At 39.9% G+C, this 24,999-nt stretch overlaps 1 protein-coding gene and 1 long non-coding RNA gene across 6 annotated transcripts in view; one reads left to right on the forward strand and one right to left on the reverse strand.

The window, feature by feature from the left end:
* The window catches only part of ralgps2 (Ral GEF with PH domain and SH3 binding motif 2), a 286,105-nt gene that overhangs the window by 103,745 nt on the left and 157,361 nt on the right, over positions 1 to 24,999 (forward strand). For 4 of the 5 annotated variants that reach the window (XM_034180393.1, XM_034180396.1, XM_034180394.1 and 1 more), the window contains exons 1-2: positions 9,197 to 9,278; positions 14,564 to 14,614. The exons of the other annotated variant lie outside the window; for it this stretch is intronic. In XM_034180393.1, coding sequence (XP_034036284.1) covers positions 9,255 to 9,278; positions 14,564 to 14,614 — 75 coding nt within the window. In that variant the 5' untranslated portion in view covers positions 9,197 to 9,254. Of the gene's footprint in view, positions 1 to 9,196; positions 9,279 to 14,563; positions 14,615 to 24,999 lie in introns of those variants that run through there. 5 annotated transcript variants of the gene reach the window in all.
* On the reverse strand, positions 1,985 to 18,927 carry LOC117519097. The gene is made up of 3 exons (XR_004563173.1): positions 18,763 to 18,927; positions 4,783 to 4,788; positions 1,985 to 1,996 (listed from the first exon to the last, which is right to left on the reverse strand). It is a non-coding gene; the product is annotated as an uncharacterized LOC117519097 (long non-coding RNA).

A 24,999-nucleotide genomic window follows, 5' to 3' on the forward strand; every position in this document is an offset into this window, starting at 1 on the left:
GAAAAGTTATCTTCAATAAAGCATAAACCACCCAAACATGTATCGGAAGTTACAGGTAACCGAGTATTGTCTCCGGTACACTTGCAACTACTAACAAGCTGATTTTGAGTTTTAAGACTACGATCGCTTCTCAAAGAATCAAAAGCAACAACAGACCCAAACAATGAGTCAGCACTTCTGTCTTTGAGCGTCCTGCCCCTGCTGGAGGCGCAAGTTTACTACATGGCTTCCAGTACAGAAGCAACAGAGAAGAGCCACAAAGCTCAACTCTACTCAATTGGTCTTGGAAAATAAAGCAATGCGGCATTATGGTTTGGTGTATAAATAAAATGAATACTGATAGAATAACTCCATTAATGTCAATTCTGTCATTTGTGCAAAGTTAAGATACATATATCTTTTAATTTTGAATAATGCACTAATTCTGAAGTTTTGCAACAAACACAAACAGATGGCATTCTGGGTAAAACCTGCCTCTGCTAACACTGATTGGTTGATTCATTCTATGTAAACCAACACGTTAATGTGAGGTGTTCGTGTGTTGGTGTTTACAGATAAATGTGCTTTTGTAAAATATGCCATTTTTATTTGTTAAAAAAAGGCATTTTCCAAAAAAAAAAAAAGCCAAGTTGTAATTAGATAACTGTCTGATATAACCGGTGTCAAAATAGAACACTGCCATGATCCACTGGTGCCAGTGCGAGTTTTGGCCCTTTTTCAGGTGATTTTTTTCATTCATGCGAGAATATTTTGGATTGCACAGAGTTTCAGGTTAATTGCGCGTCCTGCATCGTTTAGTATACATGAACTAACGAGCTGCGTTTAACATCTCACGACCACCTCCTGATCGGCGATCGTATGGTCAGATGGAAATCAAACCTGTTTGATATTGTGGTCGGCCGTTGTGAGGGTATCCCGCATCTCGCACTGTGCGTGTGCAAACACCGCAGACCTGTCTTGTAATTTATTTTATTTTATTTTTTTTTAAACTTTGATGTCTTCCATCTAGAGTTTTTGTAAATTAAGTTTGGAAAAAAAGCTTCTGTTTACGTTTTGCTTCTGGAAAGACGAGTCCAACGTGTGGTTTTTGAACGTACAATGTGTGTGAAAACATAAATCGTGTGCTCTGAACTTTTACATTGTGCGGTTCTGTGGTACAGTTTGAGCTGGAATCGAGTACAGCAATTGAAAATATCATAGTGTCTGCCCAGCTTCAGTCTGAATACTGCCATGAACACTACTGGCCAGTAGATGGCAGTAGAGACCTTGAAAACCTGCAAACACAAAATTCCAGATAACACTATGTAACACAATTTTTGTTCCTGGCTTCTAAGTGTTATATTTCAACTGCTTATGTCTAAGGTCTATGGAAAAATGACTACATTCAGCACAAACTTTGATTTTATATTTTTTTTTTTACGTTCTAGAAAGTTCTAAAAGTTTCTTGAAATTTCTAGATAATTCTGGAAACTTCTAGAAAATTCTGGACAGTTCTAGCAGTTAAAGAATATTCTAGAAGACTACTCAGTAGTAGTGAAGGCGAATCGAGACAGACACAAAAAAAGACAAATTTCAAAATATCATTGTCCTGATCACAGAAGCAAAGTTCAGTGGAATAACAGCTATTTTCTATTTATTTAAGGCATAACAGGTTAGGAAAACACACTGTGTACCCAGGAACAATACAGAAATAAAAATTTGTTACATAGTGTAATCTGTGTTGCTACTTGCTACATTTAAGATACATGGAATTTAATTAACGCAAACACAATAACGTCTATAAATCCAGAGAATATATTCACGAGAGTTTTAGGCACTAGAGTTTAATGCTGTTGTCCGTGGAGCCTGATCAGAGTGTCTCAAATGCATTTCTTATGTCGTGAACGTACTGAGATTACCCTATCACCCATAATGCACCTGGACACAGCATGTCCACACTAAAACCTTAAAAATTAGCGCATTACTTTAAAACTAAAACATATATCTGATATTTTCACTTTAGAAAACTTCAGACGTGACGTTATTTAAATAACTTGTCCAAAATATGTTTGGTTAAAATTTGAACCATAAGTTAAAATGTATGCCTATGGATGACTTGGGTGATATTGGCCTCGTATCAGTATGGGGTTTAAAGAAATTATTATTTTATTTTATTTATTTTTTGGTGACTAGTTCTCCTTTGCCTGCAGAGGATAGAGCAGTTTCTTCTACGCAGAAACAGCTCTCCTCTGTTTGCAGAGGGTAGAGCTACACATCTGTTCACCTTTGTTTACCACGTTAACGGTCTAAAATTTATCGGCCAAAACTTTATTGGAAGATAATTAGTCCAATAATAGTTTTCAGAGTTATCTGAAAAGATAATCCGATAATGAAAACTTTATCTTCGATAATTATCGGTTATCAGAACTGTGCCCACCCCTGAGTTTAATCATACAATAATGGTATTAACAAATACATATAACAACAAATGTAAACACAAGTGTGTATTAACGTTAGCTTCCCAAACAGAACAGAACCGACTATACAAGGTCTATTAGAAAAGTAGCCGACCTTATTATTTTTTCAAAAACCATATGGATTTGAATCACGTGTGATTGCGTCAGACAAGCTTGAACCCTCGTGCGCATGCGTGAGTTTTTCCACGCCTGTCGGTTGCGTTATTCGCCTATGAGCAGGCTTTGAGTGAGGAGTGGTCCCCCCATCGGCGGATTTTCATTGTCAGGAAATGGCGGAATGATTTGGGCTTTTTTTTTCATCAGAATTTTTTTCAGAAACTGTTAGAGACTGGCAGCTGGAAACCATTAGAAAAATTTATCTGGCTTTGGTGAAAATGTTGGGCTTGGTAGAGAATAAGGAGTGTTACTGTCGCTTTAAGGACGGCCCCCAGGTGGCTGTGAGTCGCACCGCGTTCCGAAGCCGCCATCGACAGGCTGAACGACCATTTCATTTCTAAACGGATGCTGTCTGGATCCGTGACCATCGTGTGCCATTTCTCTGGTTATCACAAGAGCTGGACAGCAACCATTTTCCGGCAGATTTCACTTTTAACAAGAGATTTTCATGGAAAGCCGAGCGGAGGCGTCGCGCGTCACGATGGATTCGCTACTGGAGCGAGACAAAACCACCTCCGTTTTGGTCTCACAGGACAGCTTTGAGATGGCGTTCAGACAGCTGTCGGTGGTTTTTCCTTTGAGTGATTATCCGAGAAATTGTGGATGTGCCTGGACATGCCAGAACATGTCCCGTGAGGCTTCATCACGGCGTTGCTTTGCGCCATGCGGCACCGCCGCGACGCGCGGAATTCCTCCGCACGTCTGTCTCAATGTGCCGAAAAAGTGCTGATGTCCACATCTTTTCACAATTCCTGTGCTAGTCAGACGACTTCCCGGATAAAACACAGCGTCCAGTTTGGAAATGAACGGCACATTCCACTGTTACAGGAGTTTTTGTCATGGAAAGAGGAGCGGAGGCTTCGCACAGTGCGCCCCACAGCCGCTGGGGGCCGTCCTTAAAGCGACAGTAACACTCCTTATTCTCTACCAAGCCCGTAACATTTTCACTGAAAGCCAGATAAATTTTTCTAATGGTTTCCAGCTGCCAGTCTCAACAGTTTCTGAAAAAATTCTGATGGGAAAAAAAGCCCAAATCATTCCGCCATTTCCTGACAATGAAAATCTGCCGAGGGGGTGGACCACTCCTCACTCAAAGCCTGCTCACAGGCGAATGACACAACCAACAGGCGTGGAAAAACTCACGCATGCGCACGAGGATTCAAGCTTGTCTGACGCAATCACACGTGATTCAAATCCATATGGTTTTTGAAAAAAATAATAAGGTCGGATACTTTTCTAATAAACCTCGTATTGTTAGCTATGATAAACGGTGCTGCAGCCAGCTCGATAAGCTAACGTTTGCTGTTTGGTTTAACTAATTGTGCCCCACTCCTGCATTTTTATCACTAATATAATATTATTAAAAAACAACAACAAAAAGGCCATATGTATGTATACACAACCATAAAGTGTGCTGAAAAGTATATGGAGTCAAGATATAAGTACCTTAGTGACGGGATACTGAGGTGGAACTGCTCCCGGCTAAAGACAGCTTGGGGCTCGTAGCTGCAGCGACATGTAGGCCAGGTTAGCCTTTAACTAGCTCGATGGAGAGGGATAAATTCCAGGCAAGTTAACGTTGATAGTAGTAGGCCTAGTTACCACTTAGGTAGCAAACTCATTGCAAGAAAATAACATAAAAAGCAAACAAAACCCTAAAAAGAAGACTGATAAAACAATGTTAAACTGGCATATATATATATATATATATATATACATCACACACACTAGTAATCTAACTTTGTTACTTTTAAAACTGAGTAATCAGTAAAGTAACTAAGTTACTTTTTCAAGGAATAATCAGTAATTGGATCTTTTTCAAAGTAACTGTGGCAACATTGATGCTCACAAGTAAAGTTAGTGATGGACAGTTTCAGTTCAGTTCTTGATGTGGTGTTTTAAAATCCACAGGTTACATTTAAGTGAGATGTCTGGCAGTGTCATCTTTAAAGTAGACCTGCTTTGAAATCAATGTGGTCAGATCTCAGAAAGAAATAGCTGATATGTATTTATAAGACCCTTATGAATGCAGTAAAGTAAATCTGCAAGCCCAAATTTGTAATTCAGCGGAGGAATCTTCGTTTAAAAATGACAAATTTGCAGCTAAAATTTGGCCCTCCGTGAAAACTGTTTGTACATCCGGGACATTGCCGTGACGTAGAGAGAAGACGGAGCGCTAGCACCTTCAGTCCGATCCCGCGCGTTAAGTGAATGCAGTACTAGCTATTTCTCAATTGAAATTGATTTAATCTGTTAATAATGTTACTGTTATATACATCCTGGTTTCAACATCCAAAAGTAAGCTGCAATGAATGTTGGATACAGCTCTGCATGCTCAGATCAGCGGCGACATCGACACTGGGCGACATTCTTCCCCGACCCTTACTGCGCCAGCCCGTTCGCTAGCACAGCATGTGAGCGGGTCGTTGCGGTAACCCCGGCACCAGCCCTGCCTTGTGTGAAAATATTGGCTTGCATGGAGTGCCTCCGTCCCGTTCACTCATACTGCAGCTGCATTGATCATGCAGATCCTATTTACATTGCAAAAAGTCCAGAAAATATCATTTTTATGCAGTCCACAAACATTCAGTCTTTGAGCAGATAATATAAAACTCACCAATAATTTGTTTTTTACGGGAAAGTATGATTGAATATAGATCTAGTCTGAAGGCAAAACAATCATAAACAACCTCGAAATGGTGGTAGGCTAAAGACAGTAGATTTCAATGCAACACCACTCAATCAAATGAGCATATGAGAAAGTCCCCAAAAATAATTTTCAGGCAAAAATAAAGAAATGTATACTCACCAAATGTACCGCAAGACAATATGAAGTTTTAAAAAAAGTCGATACTTCCGTATAAGACAATAAAAAGGTGCTTTTGTAAGAGATGCAAACTGATGTAAATCCACTAATTACAGTTTACACTGCTATATCCATCACGGCGCGCGCGCAATGCATGCTGGGATAGTGTCTTCTCTCTTACGTCACAGCAACGTTCTGGATGTGATGACAGTTTTGAGGAGGGCCAAATTTTAGCTGTAAACTTGTAATTTTTAAACTAAGATTTCTCCGTTGAATGACAGATCTGGGCTTGCAGATTTACTTTACTACATTCAGAATTATCTTATGTGTAAATATCATTTTTTGGTCCAAAGATCGGACTGCATTTATTTCAAAGCGGGTCTACTTTAAGAAACACAGTTAATGTTAAAGCACAATTCGTTGGAGTCAAAAGGTGATGTTACATGATTTAAGTGAAAGGTTTGTAAATAAAATTTAAAAAAACAAAGCTAATGATATTGGTAGCAGTTACAGTCAAAAAGTAAGGAACAACTGATGACTAAAACATTTTCAAAGTCATCATAAAACTGCAATGGTGTTAAGTATTGACGAGTACCCAAATGTGAGTACTCGTACGCCGTCTGGGAAAAGTGGTATCGGTGCATCCCTGCTTGTAAATGAAGTAACAATCGAAGAAGTAATCGGCAGTAATGCTGGGAGCATGGACAACAAGACGAGACTGGTCTGACTCCAAGAATGTAATTGCACATCTATGACTCTCAAGAGAGATTGACTCGGTCTCGTAAACACAGATCGGCTATTGCTTCCTGTGCATTTATACACTGCTGTCAAACAATCTGATAAGAGTTAATATGATGCAGGGCTGTTTGCTCAGTGCTTAGTAAAATGCCAGACTACAGATGGCAGCCAATGGATTATTAGTAAGTTCCTTTGGCTTGTTTGATTCGAATGCCTTTTATTGTCATTATACGATGTACAACGAGATTAAAAGCCAACTCCAAAATTAGTGCAGGCAAGTAAGAAAGAAAAGCAGCAATATCCAATAATAAATATCAAAAAATATATACGATGTAAACATTAGAAGGTAAGGTGCACGATCTTGGGTGGCATGTACATTGCAGAATAAGTATGTTATTATATGCATTGTTAAAAATTATAAATATTGCACATGAGATGGAATATTGCACATATCGTCGGTGCATGCGGGAATTAAGGATGGTTACCGCTTTGGAAAAGAAACTGTTTTGAGTCTGTTTGTTCTGGTCTTAATACACCTGTAGCACCTCTCTGAGGGCATCAGGTCAAACAGTTCAAAGCCAGGGTGGGGGCTACTTTAGTGATGTTTAGGGCTCTGCTAAGACATCGGGAGGTGTAAATGTCCATCAGGGAGGGGAGAGGGCAGCCAGTAATCTTTTGGGCTGTCTTTACTACTCTCTGGAGCCTCTCCCTGTCTGCAGCAGTACAGCTGCCGTACCATACTGTGATGCAGTATGTCAGTAGGCTCTGATGGATGCTCGGTAGAAGGTCAGCAGCAGCTTGGAGTCTAGTTTGTGCTTCCTGAGCCTCTAAGGAAGTGTAGCCACTGCTGAGCCTTCTTGTGACTGCTGTGATGTTCACAGACCAGGAGATATCATCAGAGGTGAGGACATCAAGAACACTTGAAGATGTGAACCCCTCTCCACACGCTCACCATTGATTTAAAAAAAAAAAAAAAAAAAAAAAAAAAAAAAGGGGGGGGGGGGTTGTTTGGTGCTGTGCTTCCTGTAGTCAGTGAAGGTTTTCTTGGTGTTCAGTACGAGGTTATTCTCTGAACATCAGGCTGCCAGCTTCAGGACTTCCTGAAGCTGTCTCATCATTCTTAGAGATGAGTCCGACCACAGTGGTGTCATCAGCAAACTTGACGACCAGGTTGTTTTGGTATGTCGAACTGCAGTCGTAGGTGTAGAGGCAGTATAGGAGTGGTCACAGCACACAGTCCTGTGGGGAGCCGATGCTCAGCGTGCGGGTGGAGGAGAGGTGGGGCCAAGTCTCACAGTCTGGGGTCGGTTGGTCAGGAAGTCCTTGATCCAGGCACATGGAGAGGGGGAGGCTGAGAATGTCCAGTTTTGCAGTGAGAATATCCGAGATTATTGTATTGAAGGCTGAACTGTAAACCAGAAAGAGCATCCGAACGGAGCTCTGCTGCTGCTCCTTGTTGTTTTGGCTTGTCAGTTTTTTCGCATCTGGGTTGTCACAGCAGATCTGAATTGGATCACTTTGTTGAATTGGCACAAGTTTTACACCGGGCGCCCTTCCTGACACACGGAGATTGATGCTCGGCCCTGGGCACTCCGAGCAAATAGGGTAATACTCTCCCTTACACAAAATTGAAGCGGGTGTGTAAAAATCACTTTTCTTTATCGATAATGTCATTGCAATTCCTCGAAAACTATTTGGTGGGTTTTATTGAAACTTCACACAATGGTATATGAAGGAAAATAATTCCACTTTTCTGTCTTAAAGAGGAGATAACTGGAATTTTGTGTTTAAATTGATGAATCAAATGATATTTACTTGGGAAGGTGGAAGTCCTCTGAAATGATGCGAATAGTTTGGGGGAAATTTTCTACAGCATGTAACTCATGAATCACAGAAATCACATTTTCACATCTTTGAAAATATATTATGACTTTTACTTTGCTTACCCATGAATGTCACTTCATGGCCATCAAAATGGTGGCTAAATGCTGCCAGATATACCCGTAATTAGACATTTTCCCTCTCCGCTGTCCACTGCAGCTGTTTGACTTAATCGTATTTTTATTTTATTTTTTCCAGTTTCAACATGCAATGTCTGAAAACTCCAGTTGTTGCAGGTTTCCAGATCCTTTTCGCAAAACGTTTTTCCAAATGCTGTGGCTAATCTCCTTTTTATCCTTCCATGTGTAGCAAATGACTGTATTTGTACAGGTCTGTCCGTGCAATAGTATACAAATAATGAATGTTTATATGTTTAGTGGCACAAATATTTCCTGAGGTGAAAGCTGGAATGGAGCATTCAACGAGGCAAATTGAAAGAATGAAAAAACATTCATTATTTGTTTTATATAACGGCTAAAATAGGTCCTTGTCATTTGATATTCATGCACGGTGGCAATAACACATTTCATATAGCACCATAATTGCATGCTAAAAAAGAGCTACTGACAAGGATCCCCTCAGCTGTTATATAATAGGAACTGCCAGTGTTAAAAAACATTGCAGTGGATAAAACATTGACTTACAGTTACAAGTGAATATTACTCACTCTTGTACTTTTTTGTGTGTTGAGAGAGCCGAACCGGCTTTGCTGAAGATGAGCGTTCTCCTGCATTAGAGCTAGATGTGTGGAATGATGGACCTCCCTAATGGCCAATCAAGCATCACCACCAGCACTGCTGCCACAGTCTCTGAGGTGACTCACCTGACTTTTTGTTTTTAAGGTTGATTTTGCTTACCCTTCACTTACCATTTTCAGCAATAGTCTGTCTTTGGTGTATTGGTGTGTTATTTAGGAACATTGTCTCTCCCTGCCCATCTGAGATATACCTGTGATGTACATCTGTGTTACCACATCACTTTGGTTTAATAGATGTGTTGCTAAAGTCACCATATTCAGTACATTTCCTCAATCTTGCATGTCAGCCTCGTTTTGGCTGTCGCCTTAAAGTTTATTCTATTTATTAATGTATCTCCCCCCCCCCCCTTTTTTTTATTTAATTTTTGTTATTCTTAGAAGAGCAGCAGTTCAGATCTCTCAGCGATAAAGGTTCCTCGGAGCTGAGAAGAGTTTTGATGCTGTTGTCTTTGACGTGCTGATGGTTACTCCCGAAGAATATGCAGTAAGTTGTGTATAAGTGTGACTGACAATATATCTTTGTCTGGGTATGCCAGTGAATTCAGACCAGATGAAACTGTAGAGGATGAAATGGGGTCAGAGTGTTGATCAGAACTAATTGATGTTTAGCAGTGCCAAGCAGATACTGATTGCTTTTTCTAAACTGGATGTGAAAACTTTCCATGGGGCAATCCTTTATCAGGAGCCACATTACTATGTGAAGTACCTGCTCCGTGTTGTCCTCCTACAGTTTGTGCTGAAACTTTTTTTTCTTTCATGGCTGTAGTAGTTTTAAGGTCCAGTTGTATTGCTACCTGCCCAATTCAGTCACTAGAGGGCAGCCTCTCCATTGATTTGAGTCTTGCCTTAAAATTTTTAGTGGATGCATCAAAGCAGCAAGCCTCAGATATAAGGAATTGTGACAGCAGTACAGTGATCGAGACACTGGACACACTCCCACATCTGGAGTATACAGCTTCCAGAAACAATAATGTTCCTGATTATACATCACTTCTGTAGGGTATCTTGTTCAACATTCTGAACAATGATCATTTGACAATTTTGACCCTACCTTCAGTTTAGATAATGTCTGTCTTAAATGGTTTTGTTTTGTTGTCCATTTATGGAACATTGCTTGCCTCACCTATATCCTATCACCACCTGGAATGGAAATATCATGCATGTATTTGTTTCATCATGTCAGGATTTTTGCAGTTCATTTTTTTTCTTACTCTACATTTGGATTATTGGGAAACTGTATGCTGGTGCTGCCAGGTGTCTTATGAGGGCCCACAAGATGTCCTATGTGACAATATTTCTTTACATCAGATCCCCTTGAATTGTACATTTTATTTTAAGATTATGACCAATTGCAGAGTTCATCATGGTCAGACGCGTCCTAAGTTACTAACCTTTACTTCTGCATGTCTTGAGTAGGTCTCTGAGGTCTTCTCACTGGAACGTGTAAGTGAGTACATTTTTGTAGCTAATTTTTCTTTCAGATAACATCAGTTAGTCTTTAAAAATCAGGAAACCACAAAAAGATTTAATTTAGTCCAAATCGTGGCTTTGTTGAACTAATAATGATTTGAAAGCATTTTATTGTCGAACAACATGCTAACCTTCTGTGACAAACTGTTAAACAGTTTAATATCGCTGTTTTCTTACAATACATAAATGTATTTGAACATCTAAGGGTTTTTTTTTTTTTAGCTTGTTCTTCGTTGTAAAAGAACTGTTAAAAAAATAAATCCTTGTTAGATTTTTTTAAATCCACCTTTAAAACCGGTTTGGGAACCTGATCTGTGTTCACATTTAGTCTTGAAGATGTGCAGTGGGATTTTATCACCAAAATATTCCATTTCTCCATATAAAAATAAATAAATAAACAAAATGGTTGGTAAGGTCAGACCTGTGCTGGTGGTTTCTCATGCCCCTGCTGACAACCAAAGGCCACCACAGATTTGTGGGTTCTGTGGAAACCTTAAAATAAAGAACCTTAAGACTCATTTGTGTGTGCTTGCCTTTATAAAAGTTCTAATACACTTTTTGTTTTTAACCATACCTTTCAGCTATTGTATTAATGCATTTCCTCCTTTTATTGTAAATCAGTTTTTGACTTGTGTTCTTGAAAGGCTGTACGCGTATATAGATAAAATTATTTATAGTAGAGAAGGCATCTATCCCATCATTACAGGGACAGCTGTCCTGCCATTAGGTGTGCTAACTACAGCACAATAGTTGCTAATTAGAGCTATTGTTTAGTCACTAGCCTATAGCAGTCCTGCCTCTCAGAAGGAGGGTTCTGGTTAGGTTAAAAACTCCAGCTTTTGTTGGCTTCTGTTTTACTTCTTCTCTACAAGAGTCAGACAGAATTCGACTTCCAGAGCAAGAATTTTAGCTGGGAAGCTTCTGCGATTTGAAGCGAAACGTCCTCGCGTCCAAGCAACCCAGTCCAGTCGATATTCAAGCTATCTCTGCTATGGAACCACCTGGACAACTGAGAGCCTAACAGTAAAATTTATTTACTTACAGTGTGTTGTGTAAATCTGGCCAGACCTTCAGAATTTGCAAGCAATCTTGCTGGAGGACTTGCAGCATGACACAGCTGGTGATCTGAATGGAATGTGGGAGTTATTACCCCACCAGACCGACATTTGTTGGGATCGTATTTGAGTCACCAATGTACAGTTGTGCTCAAAAGTTTACATACCTTGGCAGAAATATATATATATATATATTATATATTATATATATAGTATATATATTATATAATATATATATATTATATATATATATATATATTAATATATTTTTTTTTTTTTTTTTTTTTGGCCATTTTTCAGAGAATATGAATGATAACACAAACACTCTGTTTCACTCATGGTTAGTGGTGGGGTGAGGCCATTTATTGTCAAACAATTTTGTTTACGCTTTATAAATCATAATGATAACAGAAACTACCCAAATAACCCTGATCAAAAGTTTGCATACCTTCTTAATGCCGTGTGTTGCTCCCTTTAACATCAGTGACAGCTTGGAGTCTTTGAGGGAGTTGTGGACGAGGCTCTCTGACAGTGAAGCTGCCACTGAATATGTCCTGGACTTTATTTACATCAATTATGAAGAATACAAACAGTATGGCGCTCTATGGTAAATCTGCATGGAGTAGACAGTTCTCAAAACTGAGTGACTGTGCAAGGAGAAGAGTGGGGAAAACCACCAAGACAACCCAGAAGAAGTTATAGGCTTATGTGGCTGTGATTGGAGAAATTGTTCACAGTGCAAACTTTGCACTTTGCATCACCCCTCTGAGCTTCATAGTGGAGTAGAGCGGAGAAGGATTTTCTTTCACCAAAACCTGATCAAATCTAGGCTTGCATCTCAGATGTACCTTCTAAGAATTTGTAGCTAAACTTTCGGGTCTTTTTAAGAAATCCTCCACTATACCACTTCATCATGAAGCTGTATAACTGGTGATAGAAAATGCAAATCTTGCACTGTGCACAATTTCTCCCAATCACAGCAACATAAGCCTATAATCTCTTCTGGTTGTCTTGGTGGCTTTCCTCACTCTTCTCCTTCTTGCACAGTCACCCAGTTTACTGTCTGTTGTCAAACGCAGTTTTTGAGAATTCATGGCTTCACCAAACCACTAACCATGAGTGAATAAAAAAGTTTTATCCTTCACTTTTTTCTGAAAAAGGGGGGGGGGATCTGCTGGGGTATGTAAACATTTGAGCACAACTGTACATAGGTGTGGGTGTTTCATATCTGAGGGCACGCTGAATATCATGCAGAGGAATAATTGTGCACAACAAGATGGAAACCCCAGGACTGATAGTTTGTAAGCAAATTGTGACGCTCTGAGAAGACAAGGAGGCATTTGTTAGATGACTCTGCGATCACATGCAACATTGGCACTAGGATCTTCCAGGCGGGTGGACCTGCTGTTGTTCTGGTATTGCAAATGTTTGTTTCAATCTGGGAGATGGGTATTACCTATGGACTGAAAGAAAGGACTTATTGTCCCACTAAGCCAATGGTGATTACATGGATTGCAGAAAGTACAAGGGTGTTGCACAGTTTTTCTATGCTGGGAAAAGTGCTTTCAGGGATTTTTTTTTTTTTTTTTATAAAGTGGTTCAGTTCCATTTACTTGCCACTCAATGACTCTAACAGCCTGGCTTCACACCAAACAGTGTTCCCCTCAAAAAAATAAATAAAATAAAATAAAATTATATGAAAAGACTAGGATTACTTGGTTTCCATTGCTAACCTTCACAGCACCAATTGCGTGGGAGTAAACAATATATTCAGGTGTGTGTGTGTATGTATGTGTATGTGTGTGTATGTGTGTGTATATGTGTGTTATGTGTGTGTATGTATATAAAGTTTAAATCCAGATATCCTGGTCCAGACAACAGGATGCCGGGCACAGCGTGGGCCGCGGACTGCAAATTAGCAGCCTGCCTTCATGTACAGCACAACAGCTGACTTAAGCTGCTGTCTGACAAACCATCATGTATATCACATTTGTAATTGCAAAGTCTTATACTTGAAAAATGAATGACACTTTAGCAGTACAGAAATCTAATGTGAAACACGACTTCCTGAGGAGATTAAACGGCACTAATGGATCGTGCGAACGGTGAGTGTTTCATGGGGAAAAAAACGTGTGCAGTCCAAAAATATATCAGAGGTGCAAAGTAATGTCAGACTTCATTTACGCCTATGGGAGACAAAATCTGTGGAGTAAATGTTAGAACCTGAGGAGGTGATGGTGAAGTGGTTAAAGCTGTGGGCTTGTGACCAGAGGATTGTCCGTTCAGATCCCCGTCAGAGAGGAAAATCACTCAAGGCCTTTGGGCAAGGTCCATAATCCCCAAGTTGCTCCCTATGTGTTGTGAGTGCCTTGCATGGCAGCACCCTAACATTGGGGGTGGGGGGTGAGAGAGTCAGTGAAGGTGAAGTATCACTGTAAAGTGCTTTTGCCATGAAAGTGTGATATACATGTGGTGTGTTTAGATTCTGATGTATGACACCTTCTGTTGATGGCTCTAACTGCTAACTTTAATTGAAGCGGAGTGCAGCGGTCAGGATCGTGCTGCTGTCGAGGTGGCTGTCGGTAAGATCATAAAATAATATGATGATTAGCATGCTGTCAAATCACTAGGAAAATAAGTTACTCCACAGAAGGTCGATTTGTGTCAGACAATAAACAAATCAAAGTGCTGCATATGTGTTGAAATAACCGATGTCCAGATTAATGGGTATTTGGTGGTACTTTTCATTGGTGTTATTAACAAAATATTTCTGTTTGGCTTGTTGGACGGCCAGGCCTATAAATACTGTAGGGAGAAATGGTGCCCAGGTAGTTGACCACTGACTGCATGCTACCTTTGCAAGTACTCATTGAACAAAACTTTGAATATGCTTCTCTGCGGCCGGTGTTGATCTTGAAGCATTTGATTTGGTTGACCAGGCTCCCCTGTGAGGCTTCCTGGACTCCGTTATCAGAAGTGTATCTGTATGCGGTGAAAGTGTTCAGACATCCATTTATCTCTGCAGCCACATTCATGTCAGAGTCCTTAGCCTTTCGTACTGAGAAACACTTGGTGAAGCTCAGAGGGTCATTAGGTCACTGGACGCAGGTGCTTGGCGATGCCAGTGTCTTTGCATGGGTACAAAGGTCTAAGTCTTTTAGGGTCTTGGTGCCTTAAGAAATTACAGTAGCTATGTGGCTTCATTTAAACATGATTGCAAAAATTCTTGTACTCTCTGTTTCAGGGCCAGATTACACTCATGGATGCTCCTGTGTTCAAAGCCATCCAACCAGAGGTGAGCCGTCCCTTAATGTACAGGGAACAGGGAGAGTGTGTCAACTTCTCCAACAATAGCATTTTTGATATTTTTGAAACTTTTTTTCCCCAATGGGACTGGTCTTTTCAAAATTGCACCGTCTTCATCTGTAAGGAATGGGAGCTCTGAAAACGTTACCAAAAAAAAAACAAAAAAAAAAAATTACAGTATTGTGAAAACATTTAATGTGCTTAAAATATTATGTATTTCTAAATTTGGATCGCTCATTTTTTTTTTTTTTTTTTACATAAAAATTAAATTTTTAACTTAATAATTAGTTTATTTAGATAAATAGAAAAAAGCTTTCACTGATTTTTGTGGAAATGTGAATGTTTGCACATTTGGGATTAGTTTTTGTCTTGAACCTCATTACATTAAAAATCTGATTCAGCAAAGGTCTTTGGAGATTGAGAGGCACAAGTACGTTTGGAAGGACTGTGCTCTTAACTGTATCTCCACCAATGCTTTGTTGAGGTACATGGCGAATCATCATGGTGACTTTAATTTTACACTTTGCACTATAAAAGAATGTTGCTCATATTTGAACATGTTATGCCAGATGGCCTGCCTCGTGTATGTATTTTCTTTGGCTGTTAGGACTTTGCTGACAGCAGTCATGTGTAAACTATATTTAAGGTTGGCCACTGTGGCCTTATAAAAGCAGCACACATACCACAGCGTGGTGTGGTGTGGTACAGTCTGATTACTGCTGGTGCAGATGTACAAACACTTGCTTGTATCATTTGCAACAAAATAAAAAAAAAACACACACACCATCCTTTGACAAGAACTGTCTCATTGTTATTCCAGGAACCACTTTTGATTCCACACACTGTTCTTCACGGCTTATCCAAGATCGGGTCACGGGGGGGCTCGAGCCTATCCCAGCAGTCATAGGGAGTGAAGTGGAGTACGCTATGGACAGGATGTCAGTCTATCACAGGGCCACAGATAGACAAACAAACACATTCACACACACACACACACCTACAGACATTTAAAGTTTCCTATCCATCTAACCTGTATGTCTTTGGTGTGGGAGGAAGCCGGCGCACCCCAGAGAGAACCCACGCAAACATGTGGAGAACATGCAAACTCCACACAGAAAGGCCACAGGTGGGAATCGATTCAATGACTTTCTTGCTGTGAGGCAGTAGTGCTACCACTAAAGGTGCCCTGACACTTGCATGACTTTGATCTACGCACTTACATGCACATCGTCGTGACGATCCCACCTGCTGTGTGCTTGGCTGGACCGCCATGCTTTTGTTGCACTGGACGCTGCGCATATAAAATAATTATTTCATAGTGGATTAATCATTTTTTTCTAAGAGATGGCTGTTGAAAACACCTCTAATCGCTTCCGGAATCACCAAAGGAGTGCTCCAGCAGCAGCTTCCCCCCCCCTCTCGTGTGCTGAATGAGGTGGAGAAAGCATTTGGAAACAGTCTACAAAGTGAATTATTTGTCATATTATCTTGTAATAGCTTGGTAAAACAGTTGCATATTCATCCCTTCTTGTGAGCAGCTGTAAATTATGTTTGATAGCTTTAACATCTTGTTATAATCGTTCAGATGAGCTATGCAATCACTCGCACTCACGCAGTGTTTAATTGTTTGCATAATGTTCATGTAATTAATGCATGATGGAGATTTTGAACATTTCAAATTTTCTTTGTGCACTTACACGAAGGCGCCGCGCAGTCTACAACGGTTTACGAATTTGAGAGGAGTTTACGCTCGTGCACGACAGAGTGCATGCAAGTGCGCGGATCAAAGTTGTGCAAGTGTCAGGGCACCTTAAGCCGCTGTGCTGCCCCCTTGTGATTCCATTTAAATAACTAGAAGCACTCAGAGAGTGCAAACCTCCGCCAAGGCCATGGGGTCACTGAAGCCATAAGATCTACACGCCGTGGAATCATTGAACCTAAAAAAGTCTAACAATGATGTTTGCTCAGTAGTAAAAAAGTTTCATCTGCTGTGACTGGATAGCATGTATCTTTAGCGCTTTCCATCACAGTTTATTGCAACTTGCACCTTTCCCAGAAGCTACTGTCATCTGAGCACTGATATTGATATTGCATGTCCTTATAGACAACAACCAAACAAGAGACAAAATTCAATTTATTATTCAACTAAACTGCAATATATGAATTTTTTAACATTCTGAAACACTTCTCTAAACAAGGCCATAGGGTCACTGACCCTAAGAGATTCCCTCCTTGCATAGTGATCTATTCAACAATTCAGTGTTACAACCAGACCTATGATACATACACTTTTCTTTCCTTTATATTTGACATCCTTGACCATGAAAACATACCACTAGAACTTGGAATCACTTTTATGTCTTTATTAGTTCAAAAGTTATTGTATAAAAATGATTTTTTGGTAATGGCGGTTTTCTTCTGGATCTTAGCTCCATAACATTTGAAGCTACATCAAATCTGATGACACCTTACTGAATCAGTACAGATTCAGCTACAATTTACAAGATACAATTAGCGCCTTGGGGCAACTGTTTGTTGTGATTTGGCGCTATATATAAAAAAAAATTGATTGATTGATTGAATTTGGTGTTAGTTGTGCATCTCTAGCTTCATTTCTCACCTCACACTGACACATTTTCTATTTTCCCTATATTTTGCATATTCTGATCACCAGATCCGGAATCCGGATCTGATCATCACCAAACTTTGTTGTTTGATAGAACATTTGACTATGTTACACCCTAATTTTTTTTCAAGCCTTTCTGCCTTGTTTTTGTGGAGTTAGAAACTAGAATGTCAAAATTCCCCTATCCCGCAATGGTGAAGAATCCTTTAAAAATTCCTGGATCCGGATCACTACTAAAATTTAATCACTTGTTCCTCTTGTTATTTCCAACCACTCCGCAAAAGTTAATCAAAATCCGTTCAAAACGTTTTGAGTTATCCTGCTGACAGTCAGACAAACAAACAAATGTGACCGAAAACATAACCTCCTTGGCGGAGGTAAAAATGCTTTGCCAACACAAATAAGTGCATCATCATTAACCCGACCTGTAGAGTATTTAAGTGGTCTGTTGTCTGCATAACAGAAAAGAATAGAGGTTCAAGTCTGAGTGGTTTCTTCAAACGCTTGTTCAGACAGTGAATCCAAGCATTTGAGAAGTCAATGAATCTGTCTAAACTCCAGCTGCATGACTTTAACTCCACAGGGCCCATCTAACAGCTACTTAAGGACTTAAAAATTCAATATTTCATTGTTGTGTTTGGCTGTACTGACTACACAGTGACCGACTGACCGAGTCAGGTTTATAAACTCAATGAAAGATGATCATGGATTATGGATGAGCAATTTGTAAAGGGACACGTTGTATATTGGTGTTGGGAGAATAGATTCTTGGATGCATTACAATGTGGGTGTTGAACAATTCTTAATCTGTTCACAAATGTCAAATCGATTGTATAAATGATAATTACAGGGCTGGATAGGAACACAGATTCTGGCCACAGTTAATGAGCATTTTTCACACACCTTACACCAACCTTGCAGTTGTAATTTTCTTGTTTTTTTTTTAAATAAGTATATTTGCCATATGGATTTGTTACAGTCACTTTGCTCCTAATCATTTAGAGACTGTTGGTGTGCAGAGCAACTGCAGATGCTGTGTTGTGAGGTGAGACGAAAATAAAAATCGCCTGTTTTTGGATGATATGTGGCAGGTCACAGAACAAGAAGCTCCTAGCCACGAATTCTGGCTACACCTGAACATAGGTTTTTACTTCAAAATCTAAAGGCCCTGTAACACCTTGACAATTTAGCCTGCATATGCCAACGTATTAAAAACACTGGCATACATCTAATAAATTAATGCAGCTGTCACACCTTGACGATTAGCCAGTGTATGCCGACAGCCCCATTTCCACCCAGTGGTTCGGGTCAATACTGCACCGTGTGGTGCGGATCAGAAACAGAGTGATTTAACTTTTTTTTTATTTGCATTTTTTTTTAATCTTTGTGGACCATTTTCATTGTGTACAAAATGCTGATGAGTTCATTCATTCACGGCTGAAATAAACACTGCCGTGGATGAATGGAGTGCTGTGACTCTTTAAACTTTTAGCGCTGTCATCTGATCAGACCTGATCAGGTCATCACAGACCTGAATAAGGAAAAGCTGTGATGATTTAAACTTTTAAAGCACCAGTCGACCGTGATCAGGTGTGATCTCAATGAAGTGTTGTGTGATCTGTCAGTGTGATGATCACTGACAGTGACGGCGCTTTAAATGTTTAAACAGCACATTAGTCAGGCGTGACCATGCCTGATTGATCAGGTCATCTGATGATCACAGCGACGGTGCTTTAAAGAGTTACAGCACATTAATCAGGTGTGATCACACCTGATTGATCGATCAGGTCATCTGATGATCACACCACAGCGACGGCCCTTTAAAAGTTTAAATTATCACAGCGCTTCTGTGTGACCAGAGTGCGCGACACTGGCATGAGAAACGCACCTGGAGCAGAAAAACCACAAAGGGACTTGCTTTAAAATGCTACGTTTCCAGCCACGAATTAAAATATTTTCAGACATCATTTTGAAAAATCAGGAGCTTTATGTGGAATCATGTCTGTCTGTGATGGTGAATTGAACTGAAATGAACTGGTCAGATTTACTCTGTGTGTGAGTGAAACAGTTAATGTGCATGAGGATGCAGGTTTCAGCCAATCAGTGGTCAGAATTTATGGGTGAATTAGACTTGAGCAAATTACAAGAAATGTGTGCCAACAATCACATAACTTGCCTACAACTTATGTCCAGCATGTGCCGGATGTATGAGTCACACGCTGGCGCTTGTTGAAAATTTCAGCATGTCTAAAATTTTCTGAGGAGCTCAGCTTATTAGGACGTACATCAGCGAGCTTCAACATGGTCTTAAATTCTAAAAAACTTACCCTTCACATGGACTCATGCCAGTGTTTTTTAATACAATTGGCATACTCTGGCTAAATAGTCAAGGTGTGACAGGGCCATAAAAAACCAAGCAACCTCTAAAGAAATCTGTTTGATTAAAAATAAAATAAATTCAAGTATGATGCTGACTGAGGTGACTGCGCCAGTGAAGCAGACTGATTTTTTTTTTTTTTTTTTTGTGCAAAGTGCTAAGGAAGAATCCAAGTAGCTTGTTTGCAGAGTAAAGTTAATGGTTGATCACCACAAAGCATCTCCACCACTATATATATTTTTTATATGCTTTGTGGTGTGGAGCTCAAAGTGCATTTAAAAAGAAATGCACGTGCACAAGATGAGAATGGATGTCACGCACCATTTTCTTCAGCACTTTCAAATGTCAGCAAATCAACAGTGCACCTTTCACCTTTTTCACATTGCACATTCCTGTTTTTAATCATTCTGACACAAGTACAGTACATTATTAGTGCAGCACAGTGAATGTGCATATGCCTGTGCATTGCAGTGAGGTGCAAGTACAGTACATTATTAGTGCAGCACAGTGAATGTGCATATGCCTGTGCATTGCAGTGAGGTGCATATTAATGAATTACCTTTATTTTGCTGGAATGGTCATAATTCAAACACTTGAGTCGGAAGATTTGAAATAAAGGATGCTTCAAAGGGATGAAGGAACAGAATTGAGTCTTCCAGTAAATAAATATGAAATTGGTCACTGGATCCTTAAACTCTGGACATAATCAACTCTACATGGTGGATCCTTGATCTCTGGACATAATAAAAATAAAATCTGTAGTTTTTTGTCAAAAGCATTTCCTTTCAGACATTATTGGCATGAGTGTCTTTCCATACATCTTAGCTGAGCTCTTGCAGCTGGCTGTGCAGGACGTCAGGATGTAATTCATAACAATGCAGGGGAGGAAAAAAACATTTGAGTTGATTGTAGTTTCTGTATTACAGCTTTTGGAAAGAGGTGCCATTTTATTTAAAGCGGCAATTTGTTTTGAAGTTATTAATTCCGACCAGACTCTGACTTGACTCGCAGAGAGCCGCACAGTGTTTGGAACTGTGCCAGCGGAACAGAGGACGATTCTCATTTCTTGACTACAACAAGAGTCCCAGTTAGTGACGTTAATCCACACAAAAGTGACTCATGATTGACATATTTTAATGGCTTTGAGAGAGGTTAAGAAGCGGACTTGCCGCTTCTGAAGAGCAGCAACTCAAACCAACGAGCCAGCAGATCGAAGCACTGCTTCATTGGTTCACGCTTCAAAGTGGAGTCACGCTGCAGAAGCAGTTGATTAGACCCACTGCAGGGTCTGTAATCAGTGTAGAGAAATGATCATTTTCCTGACAAATGCCCTCAAAAACATGGCCACTATGAAGGACCGATAAGGGAATCGTTAAGCAAAAAGGCTATCGGTGGCGGTGGATCGAATCATTTCTTAACAATACCCGAAAAGAACCGGTTCTCGATACGCAACACTGGTCACATCTGCCATTTCTGTCTAAGGTTTTACAAAAGGTTGTCTTTATACCGTTAGTCATTTTTAGAAGACAGTCACATCTTTGAAAAATTCCAATCCACTTTTAGATCGCGGCACAACACTGAGTCTGCACTTTTAAAAGTTCATAATGACATCACTTTATCGGTGGATGCAGGGAATCCTGCTGTGCTGGTTCTGTTGGACCTCACAGCAGCTTTTGATACTGTGGATCACACAGTACTTGTTTCCTGGTAGTTTAGGATCATATTTGCTGAAAGGAGTTTTTCTGTTATGATTGGTGACCTCTCCTCATCAGCTGCTCCCTTGTGTTGTGGAGTGCCACAGGGTTCTATTCTTGGGCCTATTCTAGTTTCTTTGTATATTCTGCAATTGGGGTCAATTATAGCTCAGCACAACCTGTCCCTTCATTGCTATGTGGATGATCTGCAAATCTGTCTGGCTATGAGGACTAATGGGAACAATGCTTTAGCATCATCATTTAATTGTATTTGCAATGTAAAGCAGCGGCTGTCCCAAAACTTTCTCTACATGAATGATGGAAAAACTGAGATCATTGTGTTGGAGTGTTCTTGTATACCGAATGCGGTAACACCAAACTTTGGTGCTCTGGCTAATTATGTAAAACCAGCTGTCAAGAATTTGGGAGTGATGTTTGACAGCTGTTTGAGGTTGATCAGCAGATAAACTCTGTTGTCAAAGCAAGTGGTTTTGGTTTTTTCCAGCTTCATCTTCTGGCTAAAAATAAAGCACTTCCTCAGTTGACGTGATCTTGAGACGGCCATTCATGCGTTCATCAGCTCGAGACGTGATTATTGTAATGCACTTTGTACTGGCATTATTCAGTCTTCTCATGCACGTCCTCAGATTGGTGCAGAATGCTGCTAGCTTGTCTTTTAACAAACACTTTTAGATGTGAGCATATTACGTCTGTCCTGTACTCTTCCACTGGCGTCCAGTTCATTTTAGAATTGATTTTAAGATTTTGTTTGTTTTTAAAGCTATTTATGGCCTTGCACCTCCTTACTTGTCTGAAATTTTAATTTTGCGCACTTACTGTAGATCATTATGGGCATTTGGCCAGCTTTACTTAGATGTTCCGAGGTCAAGATATAAATTCTGGGGTGATCGCGCTTTTTCGGTAGCTGGCCCCAAACTGTGGAACAAGCTACCTCTCAACTTGCGCACTATTTCTAACCTAGCACTTTTAAAATCTAAGTTAAAGACTTATTTATTTAAACTGGCTAACACCTAGTGGGAAGGTGACATGTGCTGCTTTAAATTCTTGTATGGTGTTTTATTTTTGTGAATCTGTGTTTTTACTGTTAAGCACCTTAAACACCATCTGGTGCTGTAAAGCGCTTTATAAATAAATGTTGGTTGATTGATTACCATTAAAATGTAAATTTAGTTTTTCTGTTCTCCCCTCCATTGGATGCTGTAGACTTTCTATACATGTTTGGTATGGTAAATCACACCCTTCAGAGTTGACAGTGTTTATGCCAGAGGGATGGAGGGTCATGGCTCCCTTCCAGCTTTAAAGTACAAACAGACAGCAGCAAACATTTCTTTCCTGATGCATTCAGGAACAATAATCTGAGCAGTAATATGAGCAATAATCATTTGCACAGCTATTTCTGGGCACTGAATATGAAGCGATTGTGTATAAAAGTGGCCGTAATTCCTAAATCTTTAATGCAGTATTTTTGTTACATCCATAGAATTAAAGCTGAAAGCCTGCACAACCATCACCATCTAATTGTTTAATTTCAACTGTGTTGTGGTGATGTACAAAGGCAAAATTTAAAAAACTGTCTCGTAAGTACTTGACAAGGCTATAGAGTACATTTACAATAATGTCAAGGACTGGTTCATCAAATCATGGGGCCGTAGTATCTTAAGAATTAATTTGATTACTGACATTACACACATTCAGTAGTGATAGTTGACAGGAACCCTTATGGCTTGTGGACACTGAAATGTGACCACTTGTGGGTTTTCGCAGTTAAGTGGTGCAAACAAAAGTGGACTACAGTACTGTGGTCACTTGACATAAAATAGGTGGAACAGAAGTGGGAAAACCTGCCTTCAGTGACTAAAAGTCACACCATGTATTGCTTCTACCTGTGTACCTAAAACACTTTATTTCGTGGATATCCACACTAGCTTTGATAGCATTTTCTTGTTGTTATTGTTAGCATTGTGTTACTCTCATGGTGTAAAAAATAATTGAATAAGTCCAGAGAAAAGTTGAGACTCTTCCACGACAGCTTCTCAGCAGTGCTGTAGCCAGTCAAAAAAATTGAAACCAATCACAACTGGAGAAGGGTGTCGGAAGTATAAACTACAAGTTCTGTTTGGTGACTTTGCACAACATTGCAGAAAGGATATAAACCCTGCAGCCAGCAAATTCTTTAATTCATACTAATGATCAGTTGTGCGGTGAGCTGTGGAACATCTTTTGAAACACAAGTCTCACCTGAGTCAGTGTTTGGACAGACTGTGTGTGTGTGTGTGTACGAGTCAGGGTTGACAAGGAGATGAAAGCTTTTTTTTTTTTCTGGTGGGAGAGAAGGAGCAGAGGGACTCAACAGGATCTTGGCAGTAACAGAGAAAAATGGACCCATACTCGCATTGTGGTAGTCTCCGAAAACTCTCCGAGATTAATCTAAAGTCAGCTGGAGTTTCCATAGCTGTCAGCTTCCTTGCCCTCACTGCAGACATGATGGGAGAAGCAGATGTGTTCATGTGGTTGTGTATGTCTGCTGTTTCACTTTGTTCACTACCCTCAACAGGAAAATATTAAATACTTCTTGAATCCTTGAATTTTGCAATAGTGTTTTTACTGACGTGCAATCCATTTTAGCCCTTATACACCCTTTAAATGCCACACCACAACACTGAAAAATGGATGAATTAAATATGACATCAAAAGGCACAATACAACAGAATAACTTTGAATTTGCAAATTCTTTCCCTCCCCCGAATGGAGGGGATTGATATGAATGTGATGAACCTTTTCTTTCCTGGATGTATTATGTTGCAATTCACATCTTGATACATAGAAGGGGGGGGGGGGGATGAGAGAGCTTGACACATCCAAATGTATAACATACTGCTTGTATTAGCTGACCAGCGTGTTAGCCAGCACTAGTCCGCTGTGTGTTTCAAATACTATGAAAATTATTTAAAATGTCCTTTCCCACTAGTCGCTGATAGAGTGCCTAATATTAGCTAACCTTAGACTGGTTGTGTTTATTTGTTGGAAAAGTTGGGCAACTTGGCATCTGTCTTCAAATCCTTCTGTGCTTGCAGCAGTCTCCATCTTTCACACGCCTCTCCAGTGTTCACCTGCAAGCTGCCGTCTCATCGGGCCTCATAACGTCCTTCATCAGATCACAAAGTTCAGAGAGTCCGTTGTGTGTCTAAAAAAAGTACCAGGATGCACAAGCTTGTGTTGTTTCAGTGTTCTAAAGAGCAAATTTCTTGGTGATCTCTGCAGTTTATAGACGTATATATTAAAGTTTACCGGCATTTCCTAAAATCATGGCATCGTATTTTGTGCACAAGGACATCAATTCCGTGAACCTCCTTGCTGAGAGAGAGCGAGATGGAGCAAGTGAGACAGTGAGAGAGGAACAGACGGGGAGAGAGCGCGCTGGCTTTTCTCTATAAAGCTTATATGCTTTTATTCTTTTCTTTTCAAGAGCTGCCATTTCTCCTTTCTCCAATTTGAATGAAATCCATTGTATGAACTGAAATCACATAAACCAGGTTTTTCTGATTATAGGATTACTGAAGTGCATGTAAATACCAGAGATCAGATTATTACAGTTATTGGATAACTAACAGTTATCTGATTATTATGGTCATGTAAATTTGCTCTTGTGACATCAT

The sequence above is a fragment of the Thalassophryne amazonica genome, chromosome 10, assembly GCF_902500255.1.
Source record: "Thalassophryne amazonica chromosome 10, fThaAma1.1, whole genome shotgun sequence".
NCBI classification, from domain to species: domain Eukaryota; kingdom Metazoa; phylum Chordata; class Actinopteri; order Batrachoidiformes; family Batrachoididae; genus Thalassophryne; species Thalassophryne amazonica.